Source organism: Gallus gallus, chromosome 3, assembly GCF_016699485.2.
Source record: "Gallus gallus isolate bGalGal1 chromosome 3, bGalGal1.mat.broiler.GRCg7b, whole genome shotgun sequence".
In the NCBI taxonomy this organism is placed as follows: Eukaryota; Metazoa; Chordata; class Aves; order Galliformes; family Phasianidae; genus Gallus; species Gallus gallus.
Genome location: NC_052534.1, coordinates 2,266,328 through 2,292,210, shown reverse-complemented (window position 1 = coordinate 2,292,210; position 25,883 = coordinate 2,266,328). Strand labels below are relative to the sequence as shown.

The window sequence follows — 25,883 nt, the reverse complement described above, 5'->3', positions numbered from 1 at the left end:
CAAAATTGTTTACACGTTACGTTTCTAGTAACTTTTGATTACCTCTGACATTGATACTTTGATACTTTCTTGTACATGAAATTAATGTAAAAGTGGTGTTTGCAGGTTAGAAATAGAAATGATAATAACTGGCAAATAATTGGCAACATGAAGTTGTGTGTTTTTTCTTTTAGTCATTTAACACATTACATATGATGTACCATGAGGCTACAGCTTGCCACGTGACTGGAGACCTGGTAGAACTTCTGTCTATATTCCTTTCAGTTCTTAAATCGACACGTCCATATCTTCAAAGAAAAGGTTTGATTACAGCTCTTCAAAGTTTTGTTTCTTGTCTACTAATTAATTTTTGTGACCCAAAACCTCGTATTCTATCTTGCTTAGTATTTGTGTTTAAATTTAAACTTTCCATACATGTGATTACTAAATTGCTACTTACTAAATTACTTTTTACATAATCTGAAACTAGATTTAGTTTGAGATATATTAGATTTCTAGAAAAAAAAAAGTAATGTTAGAAGAAAAAAGAGAAATTCTTCAGCAATAAAATTCCATGCTTCATTTATAGATCTCTCATGAAATTAAATAAGCAGATTTCTGTGTTTTTTGCATTCACAGATGTGAAGCAAGCTCTCATTCAGTGGCAGGAGCGAATTGAATTTGCCCATAAGCTTTTAACTTTGCTAAATTCCTACAGTCCTCCAGAACTTAGAAATGCTTGTATTGGTAAGTCATAATATTATGCGTGCAGTTAGGAAGGACTTCTTTTATGTGGCTATCTGATTTGAAATTTAAATTCTGTTTTTGCAAGTGCACATGGTTATTAGATACTCTGTAGATTTGAATTCTTGATATTATCGTTGACAACATATCATTGTTGCCATTATTCCAACAATAAATAATTCTGTTTTCAGTAGGCTGCAGTTAATATTCATACATTGCTAGGTGTGCAGACTGTGCACGAAAAGTCATCGTTCATCTTGAGAGGCAAATTTGCAACCTGACTTATTAAAAGTCAGATGCATGATTAAGGAATAAATCATTAACTCAGGTATCAAGTCAGTTTAGAATCAAATCCCAAATCTTTCATTAGAATTCTAATACTAACTAAAGATCCACTCAGAAGGGAGCGTGCTGACCAAGTACATTTGCATTACAGCTTTAGCATCTACTTTTATGATCTATTTGCTGTGGAGTATAATAATTTAAATAAAGTTAAAGAATTTTTAGGAGTGAATGGATTAGCTTTCTAAAATTGTATGCGTAGACATTATATGTAATGTGTCTGGTTTGTCATAGCCTATTCCAGAAACTTTTTTGGAAACGGACTTTCAAAATAAATTTTAATGGATGCAGTCTGCATTTTTTGGCATGCTAATGATGGCCTAAAACTTTGTCCACATTAAATTTTGTGTGATCTGCATGCATTTTCCCATTATGTTGAGTACCTAATTGTCGTTCTGACTGCTGCTGGTTACGTTTTCCAGGTATCAAACCTGATATGTTAAAGAAGAAGGAAAGAGGGTAATTTTATTGAGCTTCTACTTTCTGCAAGCTGGCACCCCTCTCATTGGTTGTAGATTCACTGTTGAGCAGGTTTTTCTACAGTTGGCAAAGGTGAAGGGAGTCCTGATTAATTCAGGTCTATTCACTTTGCGTGTTGTTCACAGTAAAGCTACCTCCACAGTGCACACTAGCAAAAGGGAGATGAAAGAGTGAAAATGCATGAGCCATAAGTTAAACTGTTTTCTGTTAAGAAATAACAATATATAATAGAAAAAACCTTTTTGTTTGTAGATGTCCTCAAGGAGCTTGTACTTTTAAGTCCTCATGATTTCCTACATACTCTGGTTCCATTTCTACAGCACAATCATTGTACATACCACCACAGTAATATCCCAAGTACGTATTTCAGTGATTGTATTTTGAAGTTCTGTTAAACTGTTATTACTCTGTCATGTTCCTTATAGATGTTAGATATTGACATTTTCATATCTATTTTATCCTGCCTTGTACTACAGTGTCTCTTGGACCTTATTTTCCATGTCGTGAAAACTTGAAATTAATAGGGGGAAAAAGCAATATTCGTCCTCCACGTCCTGAGCTCAATATGTGCCTCTTGCCTACTATGGTAGAAGCCAGCAAGGTATGTAAGCATAGTCTTAACAATAGCTATTTTTCAGTTGTTTTTCATTTTTATAAAAAGTATCATAAGAATCCATTAGTGTATTATTTTCATTTTCTTTGTAAACAAAGCATAATTCTTCTTCAAGGTGTGTTGTCCTCATATACTCCATTCTAGATGTGCACTCCAGAAACACTATTTTCCTGCCTTTGGTGATACACAGCTTCATTATTCCAGATATGATAAGAGTTGAAACCTTGTATTCAAGGTAAAAACTACTAAAAAAAAAAAAAGCGTACATTTGATAGTTTTCCAATCTGTTTTGTAGCATTTATAAAGAAAATTCATGAACAGCTCAGGGATTGGTCCAAATGGGTTTGAAACTATGTTAAGATTTATTAACAGTTTAGTAGATACTCCATATTTCATTAAGTCCATTCCAAGAGGACTGAAGCACAATCTACTAATTGTTTGGGTAAAATACCAGTACTTGACATACATAGGGCAGTTTTATAGTGCTTTGAATCTTTTCCTTTCTACTTCCCCTTCTGTGGGCTTCCCTATGGGATGCCAGCTCTGGTGGGGTGGCATCGTAGTCACTTGCCATGTCCCCGTATTACAGTTGAACAGTGGTGGGATTCAGCTTGCCAAACTTTGACTATCTAAAGATTGTTGTTCTGCCCTTCCTGTGGCTAATGGAGAAGAATCAGTACCATCAGGAGATTGATCCTTCACGTATTAGGCACCTGAGCCTGGACAGTGGAGAATACTGAAATGAGTAGATTTTAGATAGCTAAAGTCAGATAAGATGAATCCCACCCTTAGATGAATATGTATGGACAACCATTTGAAGAAGGAAAGCTGGTTACTCGCTGTAAGGTAACCGTAGTTCTTCAAGATGCTTTGTCCACACAGATTGTGAACTTCCTCCTGTGCTAATGCAGAGCCCTAGGGGAATTCTTAACGGTGAAGGATTGAGTGGTGGTTGAAGCCGCCATACCCCTTATGCCCTCAGGTACAGTGGTCGCAAGGACACACTGAGTGCAGGCACAGCCCCAGTGGACACTGCTATTCAGAAAGAATCCAATCTCCTGCACATGGGGTGTGTGTGCACGTAGATGGGAATCTGTGTGGGCAACACATTTCGAAGAAGCACGGTTACTGTAGGGTAAGTAACCCTTATTTTTTAAAGCTTTCAAAATGATGCTTTGTGTAATTGTGTACCATCAGATTTACTGTATGTGTTTTTAAAAAATGCATAGAACAGGAAATTACTGGTGTTTTTCCATCTCCTATCCAGCAGCAGTGGATACAACAGAAAATAATGTAAATATTTGAACCGAAAAGTCATATGACACAGTATTTTACAAGTCCTACTTAATTCATATGCCATAAGACCTTGAAGATATGTGACCCTCTAAGAAACCCATCACAATTACGTTTTCCTGTTGGTTTTTTTTGTTGTTGTTGCATGCTATTTTTAATTTGTTCATTTTACAGAAGGTTGCATTTTGTTTGCTTGAATGTTTGAGATTTCCTTTTGGCTATCTGGTCTACAGAAGCCCATTCTGAGTACATACATCCAAAATATATTAAATACTGGCGTACAAAGCCCTTGGCATATTTACCATTTGGTTTGGGATATTCCTGAAAATACTGCTTTGAGAGTTTGTGAAAATTTGTCTTGAGAAAATTCTGACTTCAGCACATAACAACTGACAAACTATGATTACAAAGTAGTAGTGTATATATTTAGGTATCTGGATATGATTTAAATTACCATATTTTCTTCTCATTCTCTTCAAGATAAGACATTCATGCAGCTTTGCATCTTCTCAGTCCATTTATTCAGAATCCTAGATTTTTACTGGCAGGGAATGTTATGTGCCATCCCTGTGCCATTCTCGCCATTGTGCTTAACAAGGACGCAGTGGTGAGACACATCTGGATTAGGTTAGACTTGGAAATCCCCATACTGTATTCCCATAGTATTTGATGACATGTTTTAGGGCAAGAAGTGCGGGGCAATTAGGCTTGGTGCTTGGGAAATCTGGTAGTGGTCCAGCTGTTTACGTAGTTTAAATGAAGTTCTCTTAAATCTCCAGGGTAAAGATGATGTTTATGATCGTATGCTGCTAGACTACTTCTTTTCTTATCATCAGTTCATCCATCTACTCTGCCGAGTTGCAATCAGCTGTGAGAAGTTTACTGAAACATTAGTTAAAATGAGTAAGTATGAAAGTTAAACAGCTTAAGGGTGCTGGTTTTTTTTATTGTGGTAATTGTGAGCACTTCTCCAGCAAGTTTTGTACTCAGTATTCTTAAGAAGTAGCGGTACTTGTGGAACCTGCTGCATTAATTACTGTGGAAATTAGTTTACCATAATCTACCAAACGGTCTAATACAGTACATTCCTACCCACGTATCTGTCATGCTTCAGGCCTCTGCAGAAGGGAAGTGAAGTGTGGCAGTGAGAATTCATTCTACTTATAAATTTGGTTTCACACAGACTCACTGAAGATAGTTCTTCTGTCAGTTTAAATGGCTTTTTGTCAGCTCCCAAATCCTCATCACCTCTGTCAGACAATGTAATTTCTGGCAATCATTGTTTGTCTGCTCAGGAGCATATGAGACCATCTATACTGTCATGGATAGCATCGGTTCTGTAGTAAAACATGAGTTTGTTTATCTTACTCCTTTTGGGAGCCCATCACAGCAGTTAACCCAAATTTATGACCAGTCAGTCATGTCATTTGTACCTGAAAACATAGATATTGTTTAAGCTCCACAATTAAGTATTACCAGTACTTGGGATTTTTTCCTGATACAATGTAAACCTAGTCTTTAGCATGTGTTAGCAAGGGTGTTGCTGACTTTATCTGTCTGAACTGCTCCAGGCATTCTGCCTGTGTCACTGCGGAAGAGCATCCTGCCATGAATTGCCCATTAAATACACGTGTTACTTTGAAGGCCCATAGTGGTGGGTTTTTTATTTTTTTTTTTTCCCCCAGTTGACCCCAAGATAGGCTTCATTTTCCAGTGTGGTAGGTGCAGGTGCAGAAACACTGCAGTCACACGAATGCAGTTTTTGCATAGATAAACATTTTAGGAGCTGCCTTTTCAAGTCAGTTATTAAAATCAGGCATGTAGCCAGATTTCCTTCTGTAGTCACTCAAGAGAAGTAGATTCCATCCAAGAAAAAGTATTCTACTGATTCTTAGACACCCTAAGCAGCGTGAACCAAAGATGCCTACTTGTTTTCTCTCTGTTGAAGCCAAGTCACTAGCTAAGATTAAATGCCAAACTTCTAGATAAAAGGATACAAAATTAATTTTCCCCCAAACAAGAATGGTAGTAGAATGTTCTTTTGATCCCCAAATCATCCAACTGCTCAATTCTTTGTCATACTGTTCTGATTGTAACTCTTGCATTATTGTTTACTATAGGTTGTGTTAGTTAAAATAATTCACTGGAAATAGTTTGCTATTGGTGCTTGGGAAATAATGAGAATTACACTTAAAAACTTACATGCTATTTTTGAGAAAATTTAAAGCTTTTTGCCCAGCTAAAAATGTAAGACGACTTGAAAGTAATAAATATAATGAATAACTTGAAAATAATGAAAAAATTTGATTACAAGTGCAAAACTAAAGCCAGCTCTGTTAGTTTTTTTTACATTTCCCAGAAGTACTAAAGGGATACATATATTTGTTAAAGATACTGTAAAAACTTCACAGACCAGAGGTCTTTCTAATTATATATTAAACAAAAAACTTAGAATGTAGTCATATCAAATGTTATGGCTCTTTGCTACTGTTTGTATGAGTATCTCCAAGGAAGATGAACTTCCCATCACTCACGAAGTAACTTTTATTTTCTCAAAATTTCAGGTGTTCTTGTTGCATATGAAGGTTTGCCACTTCATCTTGCGTTATTCCCCAAACTTTGGACTGAGCTTTGTCAGACTCAGGTAAGAGTCAGTGTATTAGAGAACTAACAGGATGAAAATAAAAGCAAAATACAACAACTGTGAAACAAGTTTTAACCTGTAAATCTTAACCGGTGGGTATTGCTTAGTCGTTCAAAATATTAAATATTCTGTTTTGAATAAAAAATACCCCTACTTGTGTTATCTGACATCTGATAAAATTTAATGAATGAAGTATAAAAATGTAGTAAATTGTAGTATGCCCCTAGGTCCTGCAAAAACTTCTGAACATGTATGATAGTACAGTAATGCGATAACATTACATAGTAGTAATAGTCTGTACAGCGTCGAGACATTACTTTAACCTGCCTGTGTGAATTTCCAGCTTTTTTATGTAGTATAAACACAAATATGATAAAACGAAAATGGAGAGATCTCCAAGTCTGAGGTCTTCCTTCTGGAACAGAACATACTGTGATTCTGTGACAACACGCCCACTTTGCACCTTTGCAAGAGGGCACTGTAGTTGACTCAGGTTAGGAGACTCTGCCCCTTCAAATACATCCTGGTCGTGATAAACCTGCATTCCTTCAGAATAAAGTTCATGAAAGGAAAAAGTGAAATAATTGACAGCACTTCATTTGTACAATTTACTGATAGCTGATTGACCTGAAGTACTTTTATCAGTAAGATTCCTCCAGTATGAATTAAAAACATCTATGGGCCTAGTTATATTTCTCCACCTTAAACTACTGAAGGTTGTGCTACTGCCATGATGTACTTTCAGTGATGACTTTGCAGTGTGCTTTCTTTCTTTACCAGTCTGCAATGTCAAAGAACAGTGTAAAGCTCCTCTGTGAAGATCCGGTTTTTGCAGAATATATAAAATGTATTCTAATGGATGAAAGGACCTTTCTTAACAACAACATTGTATACACCTTTTTGACGCATTTTCTTCTGAAGGTGAGTGATCTTTTAGTGGAAGTTCCAAGAATTGTAGTCTGGTGTATGTTCTTTCAGCTTAGGATACCATTTTCACAATTCCATCTTTTGTGGTTTAAAAAGAATCTGTTTTTTTACAGGTCCAAGGGCAGGTGTTTTCTGAAGCAAACTGTGCCAATTTAATCAATACTCTAATTGCAAATCTAATAAATCAGTATCAAAGCCTAGAATCTGATTTCAGCAGCCAGAGAGTTGAAATCTCCAAAGCAAGCTCTGCTTTAAATGGGGTGAGTTTTCTAAGCCATTCAACTATCAGCATCATTTAGGAGGCAGCTTACTTTCTATGGAAGCTCTTCAGCACCATTTGTCACCTTCTAAAGAGATAGGCATTGTTAGTTCAGTTGTCTGTCTGGAAGAGTTAATTTTTGTTAATGGGATATGGAGCAGCGGTCTGAGTTGTCCAGGATTCTCCTTTCTGCTTGCATGCATTGTCTCAGTGTGCATGGAATGCATGCTTGAGTCTCCAAGCAGGTGGTGAGGATCATAAGACTTGAAGGCTGGGCTAATAGCAGGAAAAAGAGCAACACAAAGTGCAGGAATGTTCTAGCCCAGCGAAAGATTTCATCTTACCATGGGCAGTGCAGGACAGATATAGGTTAAGGTCAGCATATTAGTAGTGACTGGGAAGTTTTTGTAGCATGAGTATATTTACAATTTGATCTTTTGAATGTTCAGAACATCTTGAAGCCTCTATTTACTGTGCAGTCTCTGCATAGCTTTAATCAAAAAAGTGTTTGAAATAAGGCTTTTTAAGGTTGTTTGTTTATTTTTTTAGGACCTCCGAGCACTTGCCTTGCTGCTTTCAGTGCATACTCCTAAACAGCTCAATTCAGCCCTGATTCCAACTTTACAAGAACTTTTAAACAAGTGTAGAGCATGTCAACAACAGAGGAATTCATTACAAGAACAAGAAGCCAAAGAAAGAAAAATTAAAGGTTTGCCTTCTATAATGGTTTCAGTCAAACAGTGCTATGATTTTACAAACTTTTACAAAATTAACACAACATATGGCTTTCTTACCACAGAAATCAAGCCGTTTCTTAGTTCTAGTCCTTAACACTACACAAGAAATACTGTATTATTATGGGGCTAAGACAATTGTATGAATTGTTGCTAAGGTAATAGTATTTGTTGAAATATACTGTGTTTAATACAGAAAAGTTAAAAATAAATAAGTGAAAGAAATGTCCTGCTGCTTGGGTGTATGGAGTGGAAACAATATTTCCTTTATAGAGTTTTCTTTTTTTTCTTACAGATGACGAAGAAGCTACTCCTGTAAAAAGAAGACGGGTCAGCAGTGATGAGGAGCACACTGTAGACAGTTGTATCAGTGATATAAAAACTGAACCCCAGGGGGCATTGACCCCAACAAGCACTTCAGATAATGAGACACGGGACTCTTCAATCATTGATCCAGGCACTGAACAAGATCTTCCTTCCCCTGAAAACAGTTCTGTCAAAGAGTACAGAATGGAAGTTCCATCTTCATTTTCAGAAGACATAATGCTGACAATGAGGCCACAGCATACAGAAGAGCAGTCAGGAAATGGTAAATTTCAAGAATGCAAAGAATTTAAAGACCTGCAGACATCCAAGGATTCCATTGTAACAGAGGAGGACTCAGAGTTTCCTTCCACATCAATTTCAGCAGTTTTATCTGACCTCGCAGATTTGAGAGGCTGTGATAGTCAAGCCTTATCATCCCAGGACCCTGAAACTAGTTTATCAATCACTTGTGGCCATTCCAGAGGACTTTTTAGTCTTATGCAGCAGCATGACATTTTAGACATCCTGTGTAGGACCATTGAGTCTACAATTCATGTGGTTACAAGGATATCTGGAAAAGGAAATCAAGCTGCTTCTTGACATTAGATGAAGCATGTCTGCTTCTAAGTCTTTTTTTTCCTTCCTCCCCTCAAAAATGCTGTTGCCTAAGTTTTGCTTATTTCTGTTTTGTGCTTCAGTTTGTCCAGTGCTCTCTGCTTGAATGGCAAGATAGACTTACATGCTTAATTCTTGGTCAGGCAGAAATCCAATTTTATTTTTTGTTTGTTTTTGGTTTTTCTTTTTTGCATCTACCATACACTTTCTTAAAGGGCAATCAGATAATGGATATGTTTTATGTAATTAAAAATTCACTGTAGTGGCTTTCATTTAATATGGCTGTCTGGGAGAACAGGGCCTCCTTGCCCTGTATGATGTAATTTAAACTTATGGCATTTTTACTGTGTATAATATGGTGTCCTCTGTGCCAGTTTTGTACCTTATAATAGAGGCAGATTGCCTCAGATCGCTGTGGTTCTTATTATCAAAATTAAGTTTACTTGTATACTAAACAACCACAAGAAATTTGATTCTGTAAAGAATCCTCTTTAGCTGTGGCCTGGCAGTATATATATGGTGCTTTATTTAACAGAATACCTGTGGAGGAAATAAAGCACACTTGATGTAAAAATAATTGTTTTATTTTTATTGACATGATCAATTGCTATTCTGTGCACTTCATTAAACTGATTGTGATGACTTTTCACTTGTTTATATATGTTATTGCTTCACTCTTTGGATTTCTCATCAAAAATAACATGAAAACTAAAACAAGTGCAGAGTATGCTATGCAGTTTCTGTAAATCTTAGGGTTCTTTTGTTTACTATGTATGAATCACACAGTTTAGAAGGATTTGTTCTTTACTTTTTTTCAGCAGCTAAGAACATGATATGGTGGAAGAAGCTAGTGGAACTTTTCATTTTTTTTCCATTTCCAACTATAACCTGTCTGAGACTATTCCTTCCTTTTCTCCTCTGACATTTGCTGTCTTCCTTTGACTTTGACTTGACCCATGCTGTCCTGGGCATGCTCTCTCACTTTTGCAACACCTTTTCTGCCTCCTTAAATGCAGGATTGACTTTACCATCCATTTTGATCCATTTCCTCATGTTATTTCTAAGAAATATGCATTTCCTAGTTACATTCTGGATTGTCAATGATTCTGATTGTAACATCTGATTAAAATCCATTTTCACATTGATTTTCCAGTAGCTTAGCTCATTTGGGTTTTTGTCTTCATAACACAACTATGTCTTTTTCTTCTGTACTCCTGAATTCTGTATACCATTTAATGTAGTTCACTGTCATTTTCACGTCTACAATTCTATTGTGCAGTGCTTTTGTTAGTCTCTTTCTCTCTTCGTCACTTCTTAAAAATGTTCTGTGGTTAAGCATTTCTGTCTCTTAATGTTTATGCTTCATATTCCCTTCCATTAGCACTTTTATTTCTACATTAGAAACCACTATATTAATCCTGCTGAGGGCTTAAGTTCGTCATGTCATTTTTCAAACATTATGTAATCTTTTTTGTTCTCTTTGGAAATAATTTTTTTACCCTTTCTGATCAGCTTCTCTGTAGATTGTATAAATTCAGAGAAATCAATAGCTTCTACTCAAAACTTGTACATCAGTGAGTATCGGAATTGATCTATCAAGTTTTCTGCCACACATAGGAATTTGTGGTTGGGTTAAGATGTTTAGGAAGACACCTCTCAGTTTAAAATGTGCAGTAGATAAAGAAGGCCATTAGCCCCTTAGTAAGTAGTCTTATTAATTACTCTTAGTAAAAATACATGTCTGATTTTTGTTAATTCAGTTAGACTTCAGCTTCTGGCTAGCAGTTCATTGGCCTTTGGCTTCTTGTACAGGATTAAGTCATACTGTAATCATTACTGAAGAGTGGGATTCTGTCCTGTGACAGTTGTTGAACCTGATAAGGTTCAGCAAAGCCAAGTGCAAGCTGTTCTGCCTGGGTCACAGTAACCCCTCACTACCCATACAAGCTGGGGGACAAAAAGATAAGAGCATAGCCCTGCCTGAAAGAACTTGGAGAAGAGACCGCCTCACCAAGACCTAATAGTGGCCTTTCAGTATCTAAAAGGTGGCTGAAAGAAAGTAGGGACAGAATCTTTAGCAGGGCCTGTTGTGACAGGACATGGAGAAATGGTTTCAAACTAGAAGAGGGAAGATTGAGATTGGAGTAAGTAGTTTATTTACAATAAAGGGTGGTGAGGCACTTGCACAGGTTGCCCAGAGGCGGTGGATGCCCTTTCCCTGGAGACATTCAATGTCAGGCTGGAATAGGGCTCTGAGCAGCTGATGGAGCTGTGGATATCCCTGTTCATTGCAGGGGAGATGGACTGGATGACCTTCCAACTCAAATGATTCCATGGAAACCCTTTTCTGGGGTGTTTGTCCCACACCTGGAAGTGGGAAGTGAGTGGTGCAACACTGCAAACACAAGTCTCTTTTTTTTTTTTTTCTTCAAAAGCTAGTATTTGTCCAGATGATGACTACTACTGCTAGTGGGAGTTGACAAGAGAATTCAGGCTAGCAAAAGATGCAGGTAGTGGTGAGCACTTGTGACCCCAACATTGAAACTTTTTGTTGAGTCAGTAAGGAAAAGAAGTGGTATGAGTAATACTTTCCAGAAAAGCACCAGGTCTGTAAGATACGCTATTTGAAAAGACCTGCAATTATTTTTTTTCCTTCGAATAACTAATATTTCAGCATCTGAGAGTAGTTAGTAACACCCAAACTATCACAAAATCTCTTGTTTACACCCAAAACTGGTTAGCCTAATCTCAGTTTAATAATCTCAAATTTAAACCTAGATTTTCTGTATTTACCTGAAGATTGCCTCTTCATCAACCATTTCTCTATTCAGAATGTAGGCTCTTTGGCTTGAATATCTAGGAATAAAAAGGTACCTAAACTTTAAGCATTTAGAGAAAGATAAACCCAATCTGCTAAAACATAGCATTTCTTAAAGAGGTTGTTCTCTCTATGGACACCTAAAACAAAAGGAATGGGATAACTTACTTAACAGAATTTCTACTTTTATCCTGTTGATGTTAGGTGTCTGTTCTTGTTAAAAAAAAACAAACCTCACCCAAATGCAAAGGGGATAACCAACTGCAAACTTGTAAGGGGAAAGTCGCTCCTGGAGAAAAAAAGGCAACACACCTTTAAATTCTGCATTATATAAGCTTGTTTTATGAAACTGCTGTATGTTGTAAAATAAAGCATATAGGACTTATCTGTCAAACTAATCAGTTTATATAGAAGTGAAGTTAATGGAAAAAGCAAATATCATGTAAAAGTCACATACTTTATTGATCAGCTGTGTTCTTCACAGACAACTCGCCCTTTCTTGGTAAATTTCTTTCAAACTGCACACTTAATTCTCAAATGAGTTAAGTTAACCTTGTTAACCTCAAAGTGGTTATAATTAGGATATTGAAAAGAAATAATTGTTTTATCTTATCAAATTTTATCTAACAGTTTTTTGCTTTATTTTGAGCTACAGAATTGTGAAGGGCCAGAAATCAAGAGATTTACAGAATTGCAAGAAAGCATTATTTTGGAAGAAATGAACAGTAATAAATTTCACAATGAGGTCAAGTAAGGCAGTACGGTGCATGCAGAAGACTTAACAACAGTGGTAAGCATTGTACCATCCAGAATAATGTAACATTTTAAATCATCTTCCCCTAAAACTTTCTACAGCATTATAAACAATTGGCCTGCAGTTAAACCAACCTCAAAAACATATTTAAGGAGGCTGTAATGTTCCCCACATTTCCTTATCATCTGTTTTATGTCTTTCAGATGAACTCTGATGAACATCCCCTTTCCGAACATGACAATTATGCCACTTGATACACTGAACATTAAAGAATTGCAAATGCTTTCTACTGATTAATGTAGCTTTCCTACCTCTGGTGGCACTACTTTACTGTGTCTAAATTGTAGTTTCTCTCTCAAGTTAAGTTGTAGTAAGTGAACAAATACTTTTCCCAAGTAAAGCTGTTTCTATACATAGTCCAACTTACAGGCCACCTCACTCATTAAAAAAACATAAATAAAGCTTAAAATATACAGTACCATAGAAGTGGGTCTTTATTCTTGCCACAAATAATTTATTTTTTTTTTTATGTTAACAATGTATAAAAAGTAATGCCCTAACAAAACTACAGTGCTGTTATCAGTCCATGTTGTCTTTGGATTGCTGTAGTAAATTATGTATCTCTTCAAAATACTGCTTCTTCCACCACTGTCTTGTACTATCTTCATTAGAGACAGGAACTCCTTTGCACTCTAACTGCAGTTCTGTTTCAGCAACCATATTCTGGAAATTCAGGGCAACTGTTGCATAATGCTCTGAAGGAAGAAAAGGTGACATTTCAGTAAAGTGTTTTTCAAAAGGTTAAATATGCAGCAGCTAACTTTGTATCTACGGCCCATTTTCATGGATGTCAACTTCAAAGAACATCCTGCTATGCTCCAAAATAGCTTCCATTTAGCAATACTGCTAACAGTCAGGCTGTTTTTCTTCCTCCAGGCAAAGTGTAACCTCTATTAGAGGCCCTCAAAAAGACTCACCATCAGGCCAGTTTCTACACCTCCACTTCAAGACAAGTCTTTTGCCTGGGACCTGTACGAAGATAAGAAGATTCCTCCCATTAGCATGTTCCTTTGCTTTCAGGATAATCCACTTTCCAACTACTGAATGCTAATTCTCCCCTGAAAAGTAAGGAGAGGAGGATTATCTTATATAAAAGTAGATAGACCAATGCAAACAATATGAAGATTGCTTTTAGGCTGATTGTTTTTAAATAAACTGTTTTCATTAAACTCTTAGCTTGCTACATTCCACTGTTTTGTTCTCTCTATGGAAGAAAAGAGGTTATGCTGTTTAGTTATGAAATATGAAATATATTGGTCTTATTGCAGACCTTAAAATGAGAGCAAGTAATGTTTTCATGCCTGTACTGTATGCTTAATCCATCCAGATGGCAGGGAGTAAGATACCAAGTCTAACCTCAGCAACTGTGTAAATGGCTTTCAGAGGTTTCAAGAATAAAGCTGAGCTCTGAACATATTGTTTTTTTCTTGAGTACAAGAGCACTCAGCTGGGGAGAGCATTATATTTGTCTGGAATAGGAGAGGAGTTCAAGCTGCTTTCCAGCTCCTCAATAAGAAGGATGGTGCCCAAAGCTTTCTCCTCCAGTGAAGGTCATTAGTAATTGATGCCTGCTCTTTTGATGGGGAAATCGTTGAATCATTAAGATTGGAGAAAGCCACTAAGATAATCTAGTCCCAATCACCAAAGAAGAAGAACACATAATAGCAATCATTTTTGCTTTGTCGTAGAGGAATTGAATATGCATTAGAGAAGCGCAAACGTCTGCTACTTTTAAGTCTGACACCAGCAGCCCATTTTTCAAGTGAAAAGTAGAAGCTTTCTTACCAATTCTGTGTATTCACCACTGACACAACCATCAAACATTAGGAGTTTTCCTCCCTTCTCAGCTTCAATCACAGCAGGACATTTAGAAAACTTCTGTACCAACTAGCAAGAAAAGAACATAGCATAAGTCAGTTACCTACTGACTATGTGGATAAATAACACACCATATTATGAGACATGGGAGCTTTGCTACAAAACTACAGAAAGATAAAATTTCTCTTGTGTGTTTGGTTTTTCTTCCTATTAAAAGGCAATGACAAAAAGATCTAAGCTATTATATGATTAATTTTTGTTCATTTTTATATTTAATACATTCTCATCAAACAGGTAAAGCAGAATGGTTCTACTGCCCCCCTAACATGCTTTCTGTTCCCTATCTCAAGCACTTGACAGATAGGTCCTGCAGCTTTGTTCACTGATAGGATACCATCACAGTAGCATGCAATGTCAGTAATTATCAACTCCTTCTGCAGTTTCTCTACTGAAATTCCTCAGAGGCTTAAAAGGTGAGGCTCTTCAGCAAAACTTTAACAAGAAATTATGACCACCAGAATTACACATACTTTCAGAAGTTACAAGAAAAGGGTAGTTCATTAATTTCTGGGTAATCACATATCTTCACTCCATTTACCATACTTAGGGAAGATTATCTGTACCTGGTATTATGAATAATACACATATTACCTGTACAGATGTTCAGATAAAACAATATTCTCTCTTCTTGAAAACCTCCAAGGCCCATGATGCCACCACTTCCCTGGGCAGTCTGTTCCAATAAGTTACTACTCTTTCAGAGAAGTTTTTCCTAATATCCAACCTGCACCTCCTCTAGAGCAATTTACCTCACCTCTTATCATACTGCTATTACCTGAGAAAAGAGGCCAACCCCCACCTCGCTACTAACTCCTTTTAGGTTACTGAAGAGACTGACCGGGTTTTACCCAAGCCTCCTCCAGACTGAGGAATCCGTTCCCTCAGCCACTCCTCCCCAGAATTCTTCACCAGACCCCTCACAGCTCCGCCACCCTTCTCTGGAAAGAGAGGGACAGTCACCTCCTGCTCCTGCTGTGTGCACTATTACTGATACAAGCCAGAATGCCATTGGCCTTCTTGGCCACTGGGGCAGTGAGCATTCACACACAGCCCCAGAGAGCCTTTTCCTCCACAATTTGCCAGCCACTCTGCCCCCAGAATTATATTACTATAAGTATTTACATTATCCACTTATATTATCTCTAGAAGTATTGCCTACTTACTTCCTTAGTTGTGAAGATGCTGTAAAGCTCATCTGCTGGAGAGCTGAATATTTCTCTCATAAGTATCCTCACTGTTGGAATTTTTACACCTACTAAACCCTGCAAATGTGGTGAAGCAGACTCCTGTAAAGCAAGCAAATTCACATAAATGACAGCAAATTCAAACACTCATGAGTGTTTAGGGGATAGCAGGGGTTGTTACTATGCAACAGTAGGTATACTGTGTTGTGAATAAAAATTATATAATCTACTACTGCCTTTAATTGACAGAATTATTAATCAGTATTCACTATATAAAGTAAGTGAAACAAGTCCAAGTAATTCACACCAAAGACATCTGTAGCTTCAGACTGTGGGAAGCAGCCACCTTCACCTTGCAGAAATCACACATTACAGAATACAGCATTATGAGATACATACTGGTATCCTCTTCCACACCTGGCAGACCTGTACCCAGGTTCTGTGATGGACCCTTTCTTTATGCTAAGTCTTGATCACAGCAGTGGTCAGGCAAGTGCCACCCCAAAGACTGCCACTTTTTCAGGTATCCACAGGAATATAGATCTGTTAGCACAGCAAAATTTGCAGGGACTACATTTACGGAAGAACTAAGTTTGTACAACACTTACAGCCAGCATACCTGCACAGTGTTCCCACTCAGTCTTCTCTCAGCAGCCAGTTCCTGACCAGCAGCTTTTGTAGGCAGAATCATTCCCAAGGTGAACTCTATAGTGAACAAAAGCAATGTTCAGTACAAAAATTGAGCTGCACAACTACAACCACCCTGACTTTTCAATATGAGATAAAGATTTCCTGCCTAAACTCTGTAGAAATCACACACAATGGGACATTACTAGTAAGTATTTATTACTAATAAGTAAGTTTTTATTACATACCCAAACAGGAATTTCAACTGAAAATACAGGGTTTTCATAGTCACCTGACCCAAAATTATTCAGCTTTGCATATTCATGTATATACCATCTCCATGAACTTCTCAACAGCTTATCGGAGAGAAGAAAAGCTGACAACAGAGCTTTGCTTTGCATGGCAGGTATTGCACTGATCTCTATGACCAGCATGTATAAAAAAATACAGCCTGGATTGCTACCAAAGCTTCTGGACACTGCCATGTTTGACAGCAATTAAAGACTTTGACTACTAGGACTAACATTTCTATACCAGCTGGTAACAATCAAAACAAATAAACCCAAGGATTCTCAGTACATTACCAATCTATTCAAGAAAGAAGGTATATTAAAAAAAAAAAAACCATACTGTTTCTAATTACCTGTTTTAAGTGCTTTAAGGTAATCTCTGAGGGCCTCTCTGACTTTTGTGGTTCCTTCAGTTCTCATAAGCTCCTTCAGAATATCACCTTCCCCTTTCTTTTTGCTAACATTAATCTAGAAATAGAAAAATGACAAGACCAAAGAGGCACCTAAACATTAGCCTTTTAGGTTCTGGCAACAAAAGAGAATATATTGGCTTTGTTTATACAGAGGACAGCTGCAGTTTCAAGTTCATTATATTCTCAGTTTATGCTATCTTTGCTACAAATGACTCTTTTGGGGCTTTCACTTAAATATACGCATCTCTCCCTCCTCCCAGAGCAGCTTGGAGAAAGTATAACCAGAGGCATCTGCTGCACAGCAGCAGGAATCTGCAGAAGCCATAGTCCCAACTACTGTACAACCAACAAGGATGTTCCTTGAGTTCTTAGGTTGCTTTTTTATTTTGTTAAGACTACAATAACCAGAGTTTGTCTCAGATGTGTAGTTATTTTTACTGTCACAAACAGTAACTAGCAAAGAAAACCCTGCACATACCTAGTAGACAAAATCTGAAGACAAAGATAAGCTATTGTTCCAAGTACAAAAAAAGTAAAAACACAAATAGCAAAGTAAACCATCAAAGTATAATTATTGCACTTAATCACAGCATAAATCAAAACATGATGCCTATGAGTTAGTGTTTTCTTTAAGAATTCTGAGCCTGCAAAGACATATCAGTATTTCACACCTACCTCTGTATCATCTACCTCATTTTCTTCTGACAGGTTAGGAATTTCAATAGATCCCTTATGTTTCTCACCAGACTCTTTCACAGTACCTGCATTAACACAACAAATTCTTAAATGCATTATTAAAAACTATTTCCCCCTTCAGAAGAGTTTCAAAAGGTACAAACCTGTTCCTTGAAGCAAGGTACGTAGAATCTAATTTAAAAGAACTAGAGAGCAACAAAAGGTCACAAACATGTCACAATCCTTTCACAGTAAACTATTCTCAGAACCATATTTTCCTGTACAGATGCATGAGGTACGTGCACACAGATAAACCACCACACAACTCTCATTTTACACTACTGTTCTGTCACCACTCCCATCATCTGTTCTTCTAATGCTCTTCACGTGCACAGATGCGTCTGCCATCACAGAATGTGAACCTAAAAGGGAGCAGTAGGAAAACCGCCCTCCTCCTCTCTTCAATGTCTCTGCCCTTTGTTTGGAAGCTCCCCAGAATGCTAGCTATTCCTCCTGCAATGCCTGGAAAGCTCCTACCATGCAGGCACATATGTGTACATCATGGACAGCTACACCAGTGAAACAAAGAACACTTGCAGATGTTTGAGAGCATTTTTACTCTCAGTTGATTTACTGGGAGCTGCCAACTCTGTTTCAGAAAACCCTGTTGGAACAGAACATGCTCTGCATCTGCATCTCTCTGAGTCCAGGCACATCTTCACTTACCTGCATGGCTGCATGACCGTGCTCTGCGGCACGAGTCCTGAACCATGATGCTTGGCCTCAGACCTTACTGTGGAAGGATATAACATTCTGTTTTCACGCCAATGAAGACTCTTTCCCTGTGTCTTGCAAAATCATTAAATATTTACATTTATTCACCATTAAAGTCATGTTAAAATCTCAGTGGAAAGCAGAGTTGGAAACATGCAGTTATGCTCCAAATCCTGTTATTACCATATTGTTCAGCCTATGTGAACAACCTTGCATTAAGCACGACTGCACAAGAAGAATTATCACAAAGGCTAACGTCCTATTTATTTGGACTCCGTTGCCTATGTAGGCGCTAGCTAAATCCAGCTGAACATCAACGCTCCCTTCACTGCGTCCTGCAACAAGCACCATCCTATGGGAGCCACCATACATAGGTGCAACCTCATGTACTACAGGCCAGCATTGGAGAAGCACACATCAGGGAAACTCAAACACAGTAAGAAAAAGAGCTAACAATGGTTGGTAGTGCGCAGCAAGGCACAGTGCAAAGGCTTGATCTCTGTCAGGATTTAATTCAGTGAAGCACAGTGAAGTACACAAACCCTGTTCTGCCAAGACAACCACATCTATACAGCACAACATGGGCAGGAGTCCTCTCCTGGACTTCTAAACATCTCCCAGAAGAATGCAGCCCAAGTAATAAACTCATGAGCTTAACGATGTCAATGACCTGCTTCTGAACCTAACGCAGACACGTGCATCCATTTCAGTGTTCTCTTCACTGCTTTCTTCCACTTCCAGTATTAGCACAGGCAGAATGTGGTAAAGCAAATTTTATTTCCAGCTACTGCATTATTTTCAGACAACAGCAAGCAGGTAGGAAGAATTTTTTACGTGCACGAGATAAACCTGACCTTCTATCCACTCAGCTAGTTTTATCACCAACTTTAAGAAATCTTAAAATATGGATTCTCAACTATATATAATCCATTATAGGATAATCCATTGAAATCCTCATTCCATTCTCCATCAAACAGAAGGCACAGCAGCCATCCAGCCCAGGCTCAGTGCCGACAGGCAGGGCTAATTTCTTGCACAGGCAGGGCTAATTTCTCGCGCTGATCTGAATTGCTGGGAGAAACACTCTTCCCAAACCGGCCTTCACAAACTGACTGCAAATTTCGGGATTTATATCACTTTGTTCTTAGGTATCCACATTTAAATTAAAGCTTCAATTCCGAGTTATCCCAGAAGACTTGAAATAGAAACTGATGTCAAAAATTATTGTTCTAGCAGCTCAATCTCACCTCGCGCCTCCAGCCAGAAGTTCCACCTAAAGGGGCAGCACGGTGACTATTAACAAAAACAGGAAAAAAAATCGGCCGCAGCTCTGAGGATTTTTCTCCTTTAAGGCTGAGGCCGCAAAGATGCAAAGCAGAGCCGCGCAAAGCAGCCGCGCAAAGCAGCCGCGCAAAGCAGCCGCGCAAAGCAGCCGCGCAAAGCAGCCGCGCAAAGCAGCCGCGCAAAGCAGCCGCGCAAAGCAGCCGCGCAAAGCAGCCGCGCAAAGCAGCCGCGCAAAGCAGCCGCGCAAAGCAGCCGCGCAAAGCAGCCGCGCAAAGCAGCCGCGCAAAGCAGCCGCGCAAAGCAGCCGCGCAAAGCAGCCGCGCAAAGCAGCCGCGCAGCGGCACGCCGAGATCCCGCACGCAGCCGAGGCCGCCCGTACCTTTCCAGGAGAGCCTCAAGTTCCACTCGTAGAAGAAGATGAGCCGCCCCTTCCGGCTGCTGCAGGACGCCTCGCCCTCCACCTGCTTCAGCTCGCAGATCTCGCAGCGCCCGGCCTCTCCCTCCACCACCAGTCCCACCAGCACTTCCTGCAGCTTGCTTCGGGACCAGCTGGTCGCATCCCGCTCCGTCCTGTGCGGGCCGGCGCGACCGCTGAGCGCGGCCGCACCTAGCCCAGCCCCGCACGGTCGCCGCCCCCCGCCCTCCTCACCAGTGCCAGTTGTTGACGTTGGTGCCGTCCGCGCGCTCCTCTACGATCCAACGCGGGTCCCCCTGCCCCCACTTAGCCATGGCGGCCCCGGCGGAAGGTGCGAGAAAGCCGCGCCGCGCTGCCCCGCCCGCCGTTCTCCCGCGCCCTTCCGCGGGAGGGCCGAGGCAGCCGCCCGCCCCGCAGCGCCCCGCCCGCAGCCTGGCAGAAGCCCCGCCCTTCCCAGGAGCGGTAACGCTGTGGGAGGGTCGCGGTGACCGCGGCTAAAGCAAGGAAGAGGCAGTGCACGCGGAGTCGGTGTTAGTGCCGTTTTATACATGCTATACGAAATTAAATGCGCCGCTCCTGGGACAGCATCTGCACAGCTATTGTCGCACAGTTCGCCTGGCCCACCGCTCCCTCCCTGCCCGCCTTCCGCAGCACAAAAAGGCCTAGTAGATGTTACAGTCTGGGCGGCATCCCCTCTGTAATCACAGTGCACGTTTAATTCTGTATTGTTGCAGTGTCATCATGGTTTTCAATAGTTCTCTTCATCAAGCATAGTTACTGTGGAAAAACATCATCATCCTCGTCCTCGTCTTTTTCAAGCTCGTCATCCAAAATAATTGCCACTTCTGAAAACGTTACTCCTTTTAGTTCTTTCTCAGGGGTGTGCTTTGTGGGATTAGACGCTAATGAGAGAGCTGACCCAAGATCTGAGCGGTCCTGCAAGAAAGGAATTGCCATCATTGACAAATGCTGAGCATTAAATTGCATAACCTTACATATTCTGCCTCTGAAGCTTGCAGAGAAAGCATTATCTTCAAGGCTGCAAGTTTCAGGAGCAGCAATAGATGAGAAGCCTTTGCTGTACGCATTCTGTAAAAGATGGAAGAGAATCACCCTTCTTTTCTGGATGACAAAGTCACTCCCAGGAACAGACAAACAGCCCAAAATTGTTCATTACTTCACACAGTTTCTTTTTTCCCACTGTTGAATTCAGCCACAGGTTTGCAGGTTTTTTGGATAACTATTTCACCAAACGAGTAATACAAAATACCTTTCACTCTATTCTTTCTGATTGTAAAGCCAGTTACCTGTTTCGTTGTGATGTTAGCAGTGGTCTCAGCACCTACATTTCTAGGTTCAGTGGCCCCTTCAAGCACTGCATTTTCTCCACCATCACCGTCGAATTCTAACTGTAGCATCTCAAGGAAACTGTGTTTTCCATTGGCTTCAGGTACATCTTCATCAGCATCACCTTCCCTGGTGCCTTCCATGTTGTTAAATGCTGTTGCTCCCATTCTTCTGAAAGGGAGCAAAAAGCATTCATAATAGCTTGATCTTTCAAAGAGCTACATGACAAAATCTTAGCTTGGCTGAGGTAAGGATCAATAGGTGTGCTAATTTCAAATTTACTGGGATTTTACCTGGAGAAAAACGTTGTAAGAGATTATTCTTTTATATGACTGACTCAAAGTTTGCTGAGGAACAAGTCCAGGCAAGTCCTGGGCAAAGGTAGAGAAATCTTTTGTCTTGAGGACACCGATGGACAGGTCCTGGCTAAGGATTGTGAAATCCTCTAAGGAGCACAGATGGACAAGGCCGGGGGCAACGAGAGAGAGATAAGCTGCTGCTAATGGCCGGGAAACGGTCTTTTTGTGTGGACTTATCTCGAGGAAGATGGCCATCTCAGGAGGTATGCACATGACTCTTGCTCAAGCACTCAGGGATGTCACGTAGGCAGGAGAAAATGGAGGATAAAAGAGGGTCCAACAACCACGGCGAGGTAGAGGCTGATCTCTCACCGCAACCGAGAGGCTGATCTCTCATGATCTCTCACCACGATTCGAGCTTTCTGTCTTCAGATCCTTCTCTACGGACCGTTTGCTGACGGACTTCCCTGGGCCTGCTACCTGAGACCTGCTGCTTCCTCCCTGACTTACTCGGCGGCTTCTTCCTGGACCCACCCGGTACCTGCACTCTCTCTCGTTGCCCAAGACCGGCCTCGCTGCTCCTGCCCTTCGGCCTCGGACCGTCGGAACGTCGTGCAACGGGACTGCTGCCGGATCCTGGTGGTGACTATCCCTGCTTTACGCAATTCTTGCCTCTTTCTATCTTTTCTATCGCTCGCCTTCCCTTCCCCATCACCCCAATCCTTAATAGTGTCCGTCCTCCCCTTTCTTCATCTCCCTTATTAACATTTGTAATAAACTGGTCGGACCAACATTTGAACCGTTGTTTCTTAATCTCACGCCGGGCATACATATTTCAAAGAACCTCCTCTCCCTCCTATAAATTGGAGCGAGACAAACGTGGAGCTCCTTGCCTCCTGAAAGAGGAGCGTAAGGCTTAATGATTTGCTAAAAAGTAATGGTTTTTGATACAAGATTAAAGGGTTTTAGTTTCCTCAAAGGATAGATTTCATAAGCTGTTAATGGAATGGTTCCTAGAAATCAATATATACACTATCAAAAGACACAAGGAAAATCCTGTGTTACTGGAATAATCTAAAAGGACATTGTTTGATTAGCTAATATTTATAAATTTGTGACATCATCATTCTACTTACACATCATTCATGCCCTCCAGTTTCACTGCGTTTTTCAGACTTCGGTTTTTGTCAGCCACAGATGGATTATCAACACCCTCCATCTCCATCTGCTTCTTTCCATACCTTTTGAAAATGATAACTGCATTATTGAAAATTATTGATGCATTATTGAAAATGATAACTGCAATAATCTTCTTTTTGAAGATTGGCTTTACATTTGTTTTCAAAGCAGAACGTGAGCAATTTGGTGTCATAATTTTCATAGAACATCTAATTTCCATATAGTTCTGGGGATTAGTGTTGAGAATTGCCTACTTTTCTGTATACCTGTTCAAGTCTAACTTAATTGCAATAATGTAAACATTCACTATCTTTAAAAATGTATTCCTTCTCACCCATATGGCTCTGCAGGAAACCTTCCCTGGACTTCAGAATACAAGTTAATGCAGTTTGAGGAAATTCAACTCACATATATGTGCACTACAGCTACTTTTCACCCCCTTCACATCTATCCACATCTCTCCATTTTTAAAAGTATTTGTTTCCGTTGTTTCTCCATAACAAACACAAAAGAAACCAACTTTAAGTTACACATGGTGAAAGAGGTGTCTAATACCTGCAGTAAAAAGCCTAATTGCTTTGATCTATGGCAAAACTTGGGCAATGCTTGATCCAAATACATGTAATTTACCAGATTAGTGTTTTTAAAGTTGGCATTTGAAGTAAATTTACCAGTTGTCTGTCTAAATTACATTATTGAAGTAAAAATATTTGTACCTTTTCCTTTTAATAGAAAAAAAGACGTATATCAGGAAGGCTATGAGGGTACAGGCTAGCAGAACGCTGAGAACGATGGTTGCAATGAGTTCAGGAGTTACTGAGAATGCAGGACCCTCTTCCACAGCAGTAGTGACAGGTGCAGAAAATATTTCCTCCAGTTCTATCTCAATGTTCTCCTGCTGCTCTCTGAGTTTTCTGAAGACAGAAAATTAATGTGCTGATGATTTATCAGGCGTTTGTTTTGGCTTGCAGACTTGTGAAGAAAATAACAGAATGCCACACACTGCTCTACCTTTTCCAAAGATTCAGGCTTGTCATGTCTTTCATTTGGGAAAAAAATGCCTTTTTCTAGAAACCATCCCTGGTGCTTATGAACTGAAATGCTATAGAGTTTGGAAATCTGAACTTGGGAGGGCAGCATCCTCTAAATCCAGATCGAGGCAGACACGTATAAACAGTTCATAGGTACCAACAGTGCTTTCCTCACAGAAAAGAGATCATATGTGCAGAGTGCTTCCTATGACCATGGTCCCCATCTGCTACAAATCTGTTCTCTTTAAAGGTGCTGGATCTGGAAATTACTTGCTTTAAAATAGCATCCCCCCTTAATAGTATGTTTACATGAATATGTATTTATACCACTGTCATGTTATGAAATAAAATACGCCTGAAATTCAAGTTTTTAATCAAAATTCTGCAATTCTGAAGACAACTTCTATTTTAGTGATTCTTTCTTCTTCCATTTTCTTTTATGATGACTTTTGAATATATTTTGAACAATTAAATAGACTTATTCATGTTTTCAACAAACACTGGAAGTTAATTTTGGATAAATAATGAAAGCTTTCTGCATTCTAAAAGTTCAATTTGCTTGCATGTAAGTGGCAGATAAACTGTTATTTGATCTCAAACTGTCCCATCATGACATTAGTAACTTTTAGGGAAAGAAAAAGACCAGCTGCATAGCTCTGGCACCCAGAAGATTGACTGTACAGACCTTTTTACATCTTCTGCAGGTATTTCACCATCTGCGTCATCAACTGCAATAATTTTTATGAAGGTTTCATTAATTTTGTTTCTTGTTCTCCTTTCAAGCTCATTGCAATAAATATCAATAGTGTATACATTCCATTCAAGTTTCTCCTCCAGGACCCTGCCATCATGTTAAGAAAACATTTTTTATTAACTGAGGGATGAAAAATTCTTTTACACTGCAAACTAGATGATAGAAAAGTAGTATACAATACAATACGTTGCAGCTAGTTGGCATTTTAACTGCTGGTTATCATCAGCAAAGGAATTAAGCTATTTGCCCAATACCACTGAGGAGCAGGGAAATAATATCCAGTCCTTTTCTCTGGCATGATGCATTCCATTAGGAAGTGCTATAAAACTTCTGTACATAGCCTATGAACTCTTAGATAGGTGCCATAAAGCCACAATTGATCAATTAGAGAAGAGTTAGCAAACCCTTGTATCTAGATTTCATAACCAATATTCCATAGTATATCATACATTTATCTAGTCTTGCTTTTCAAATCAACACATGGTTTGTTTCATTCTTAGTTACTTTTTTTCTTATAAACTCAGGCAGCACTACCTACAGAGTACCATGAACAGTAATCAAAGGAGAAGGGAAATTCCATCTCCTAAACCTTATTTTCTCCCAATTCTTTATTAAAGAGAGGATCACACTGGATCCAGACACTGGATCAGACCATTGGCCTGGTTAATCCACTATCTTAATATGCGTCAGTACCAGCTGCTTCCAGGAATGGAGCAAGAGCAGCCCCAGGGTCTCTTATTTAATTCTTAGCAACAATAAATCTGTGGCATGATAGCATTAAGGTAAAGCTCGTTTTCTCCACTCTTCAAAGCAATTCCCCCTAAAATTCTGTAAAACCAAAGTATTCCGTGTCTTCATTAATAATGTAAAAAGGCCAAAATATGTTTTTAACTGTACTATGGCCATCCACACACTGCTAATCTAGTGCTGTAGATGCTGGACCTTGAAAAGTGCTGCTGATGTCCCACAAGGGGGATTTCTCATTTGTAACAAATGGTTTGTGGACTTGTGGCTTTTGTCAAAGAATGAAAGATCTATATCTCCTCTATCCTATTTGTCTCCACATGTGCATTCTGGCCCAACTATCCAGGAAAAATGTTTACCTAGGCAGCTGAAAATTACAGAAACATTATGGTAGAAAGGGATCTCTTGATATCATCTAATC

The 25,883-nt window shown here is 39.3% G+C and overlaps 3 protein-coding genes across 14 annotated transcripts in view; 1 reads left to right on the top strand and 2 right to left on the bottom strand.

Annotated features, from left to right (window-relative positions):
- Positions 1–9,585, top strand: part of USP34 (ubiquitin specific peptidase 34) — a 140,953-nt gene extending 131,368 nt beyond the window's left edge. For 7 of the 10 annotated variants that reach the window (XM_025148615.3, XM_025148614.3, XM_046938653.1 and 4 more), the window contains 11 exons: positions 174–300; positions 619–726; positions 1,798–1,902; positions 2,022–2,146; positions 3,141–3,293; positions 4,231–4,354; positions 6,016–6,095; positions 6,876–7,016; positions 7,136–7,282; positions 7,831–7,990; positions 8,311–9,585. In XM_025148615.3, the coding sequence (XP_025004383.1) occupies positions 174–300; positions 619–726; positions 1,798–1,902; positions 2,022–2,146; positions 3,141–3,293; positions 4,231–4,354; positions 6,016–6,095; positions 6,876–7,016; positions 7,136–7,282; positions 7,831–7,990; positions 8,311–8,921 (1,881 nt within the window). In that variant the 3' untranslated portion in view covers positions 8,922–9,585. The remainder of the gene's footprint in view (positions 1–173; positions 301–618; positions 727–1,797; positions 1,903–2,021; positions 2,147–3,140; positions 3,294–4,230; positions 4,355–6,015; positions 6,096–6,875; positions 7,017–7,135; positions 7,283–7,830; positions 7,991–8,310) is intronic. The other 3 variants (XM_046938654.1, XM_025148616.3, NM_001199416.3) reach the window with 1 other exon arrangement.
- Positions 9,586–12,192: 2,607 nt separating this feature from the next.
- AHSA2 (AHA1, activator of heat shock 90kDa protein ATPase homolog 2 (yeast)) lies at positions 12,193–20,482 on the bottom strand. Its single transcript, NM_001199418.4, has 9 exons — positions 20,343–20,482; positions 20,073–20,263; positions 17,636–17,721; positions 16,901–17,015; positions 16,250–16,335; positions 15,610–15,732; positions 14,354–14,455; positions 13,486–13,537; positions 12,193–13,263 (listed from the first exon to the last, which is right to left on the bottom strand). Exons 1-9 carry the CDS (start codon positions 20,420–20,422, stop codon positions 13,088–13,090), a joined length of 1,011 nt encoding a protein of 336 aa, NP_001186347.3. The 5' UTR covers positions 20,423–20,482; the 3' UTR covers positions 12,193–13,087.
- Positions 20,483–20,633: 151 nt separating this feature from the next.
- Positions 20,634–25,883, bottom strand: part of LOC421195 (protocadherin Fat 4-like) — a 46,810-nt gene continuing 41,560 nt past the window's right edge. For 2 of the 3 annotated variants that reach the window (XM_040697746.2, XM_419273.7), the window contains 5 exons: positions 24,650–24,805; positions 23,650–23,847; positions 22,891–22,995; positions 21,416–21,626; positions 20,634–21,044 (listed from right to left, as the gene is read on the bottom strand). In XM_040697746.2, the coding sequence (XP_040553680.1) occupies positions 20,883–21,044; positions 21,416–21,626; positions 22,891–22,995; positions 23,650–23,847; positions 24,650–24,805 (832 nt within the window). In that variant the 3' untranslated portion in view covers positions 20,634–20,882. The remainder of the gene's footprint in view (positions 21,045–21,415; positions 21,627–22,890; positions 22,996–23,649; positions 23,848–24,649; positions 24,806–25,883) is intronic. The other variant, XM_040697747.2, reaches the window with a different exon arrangement.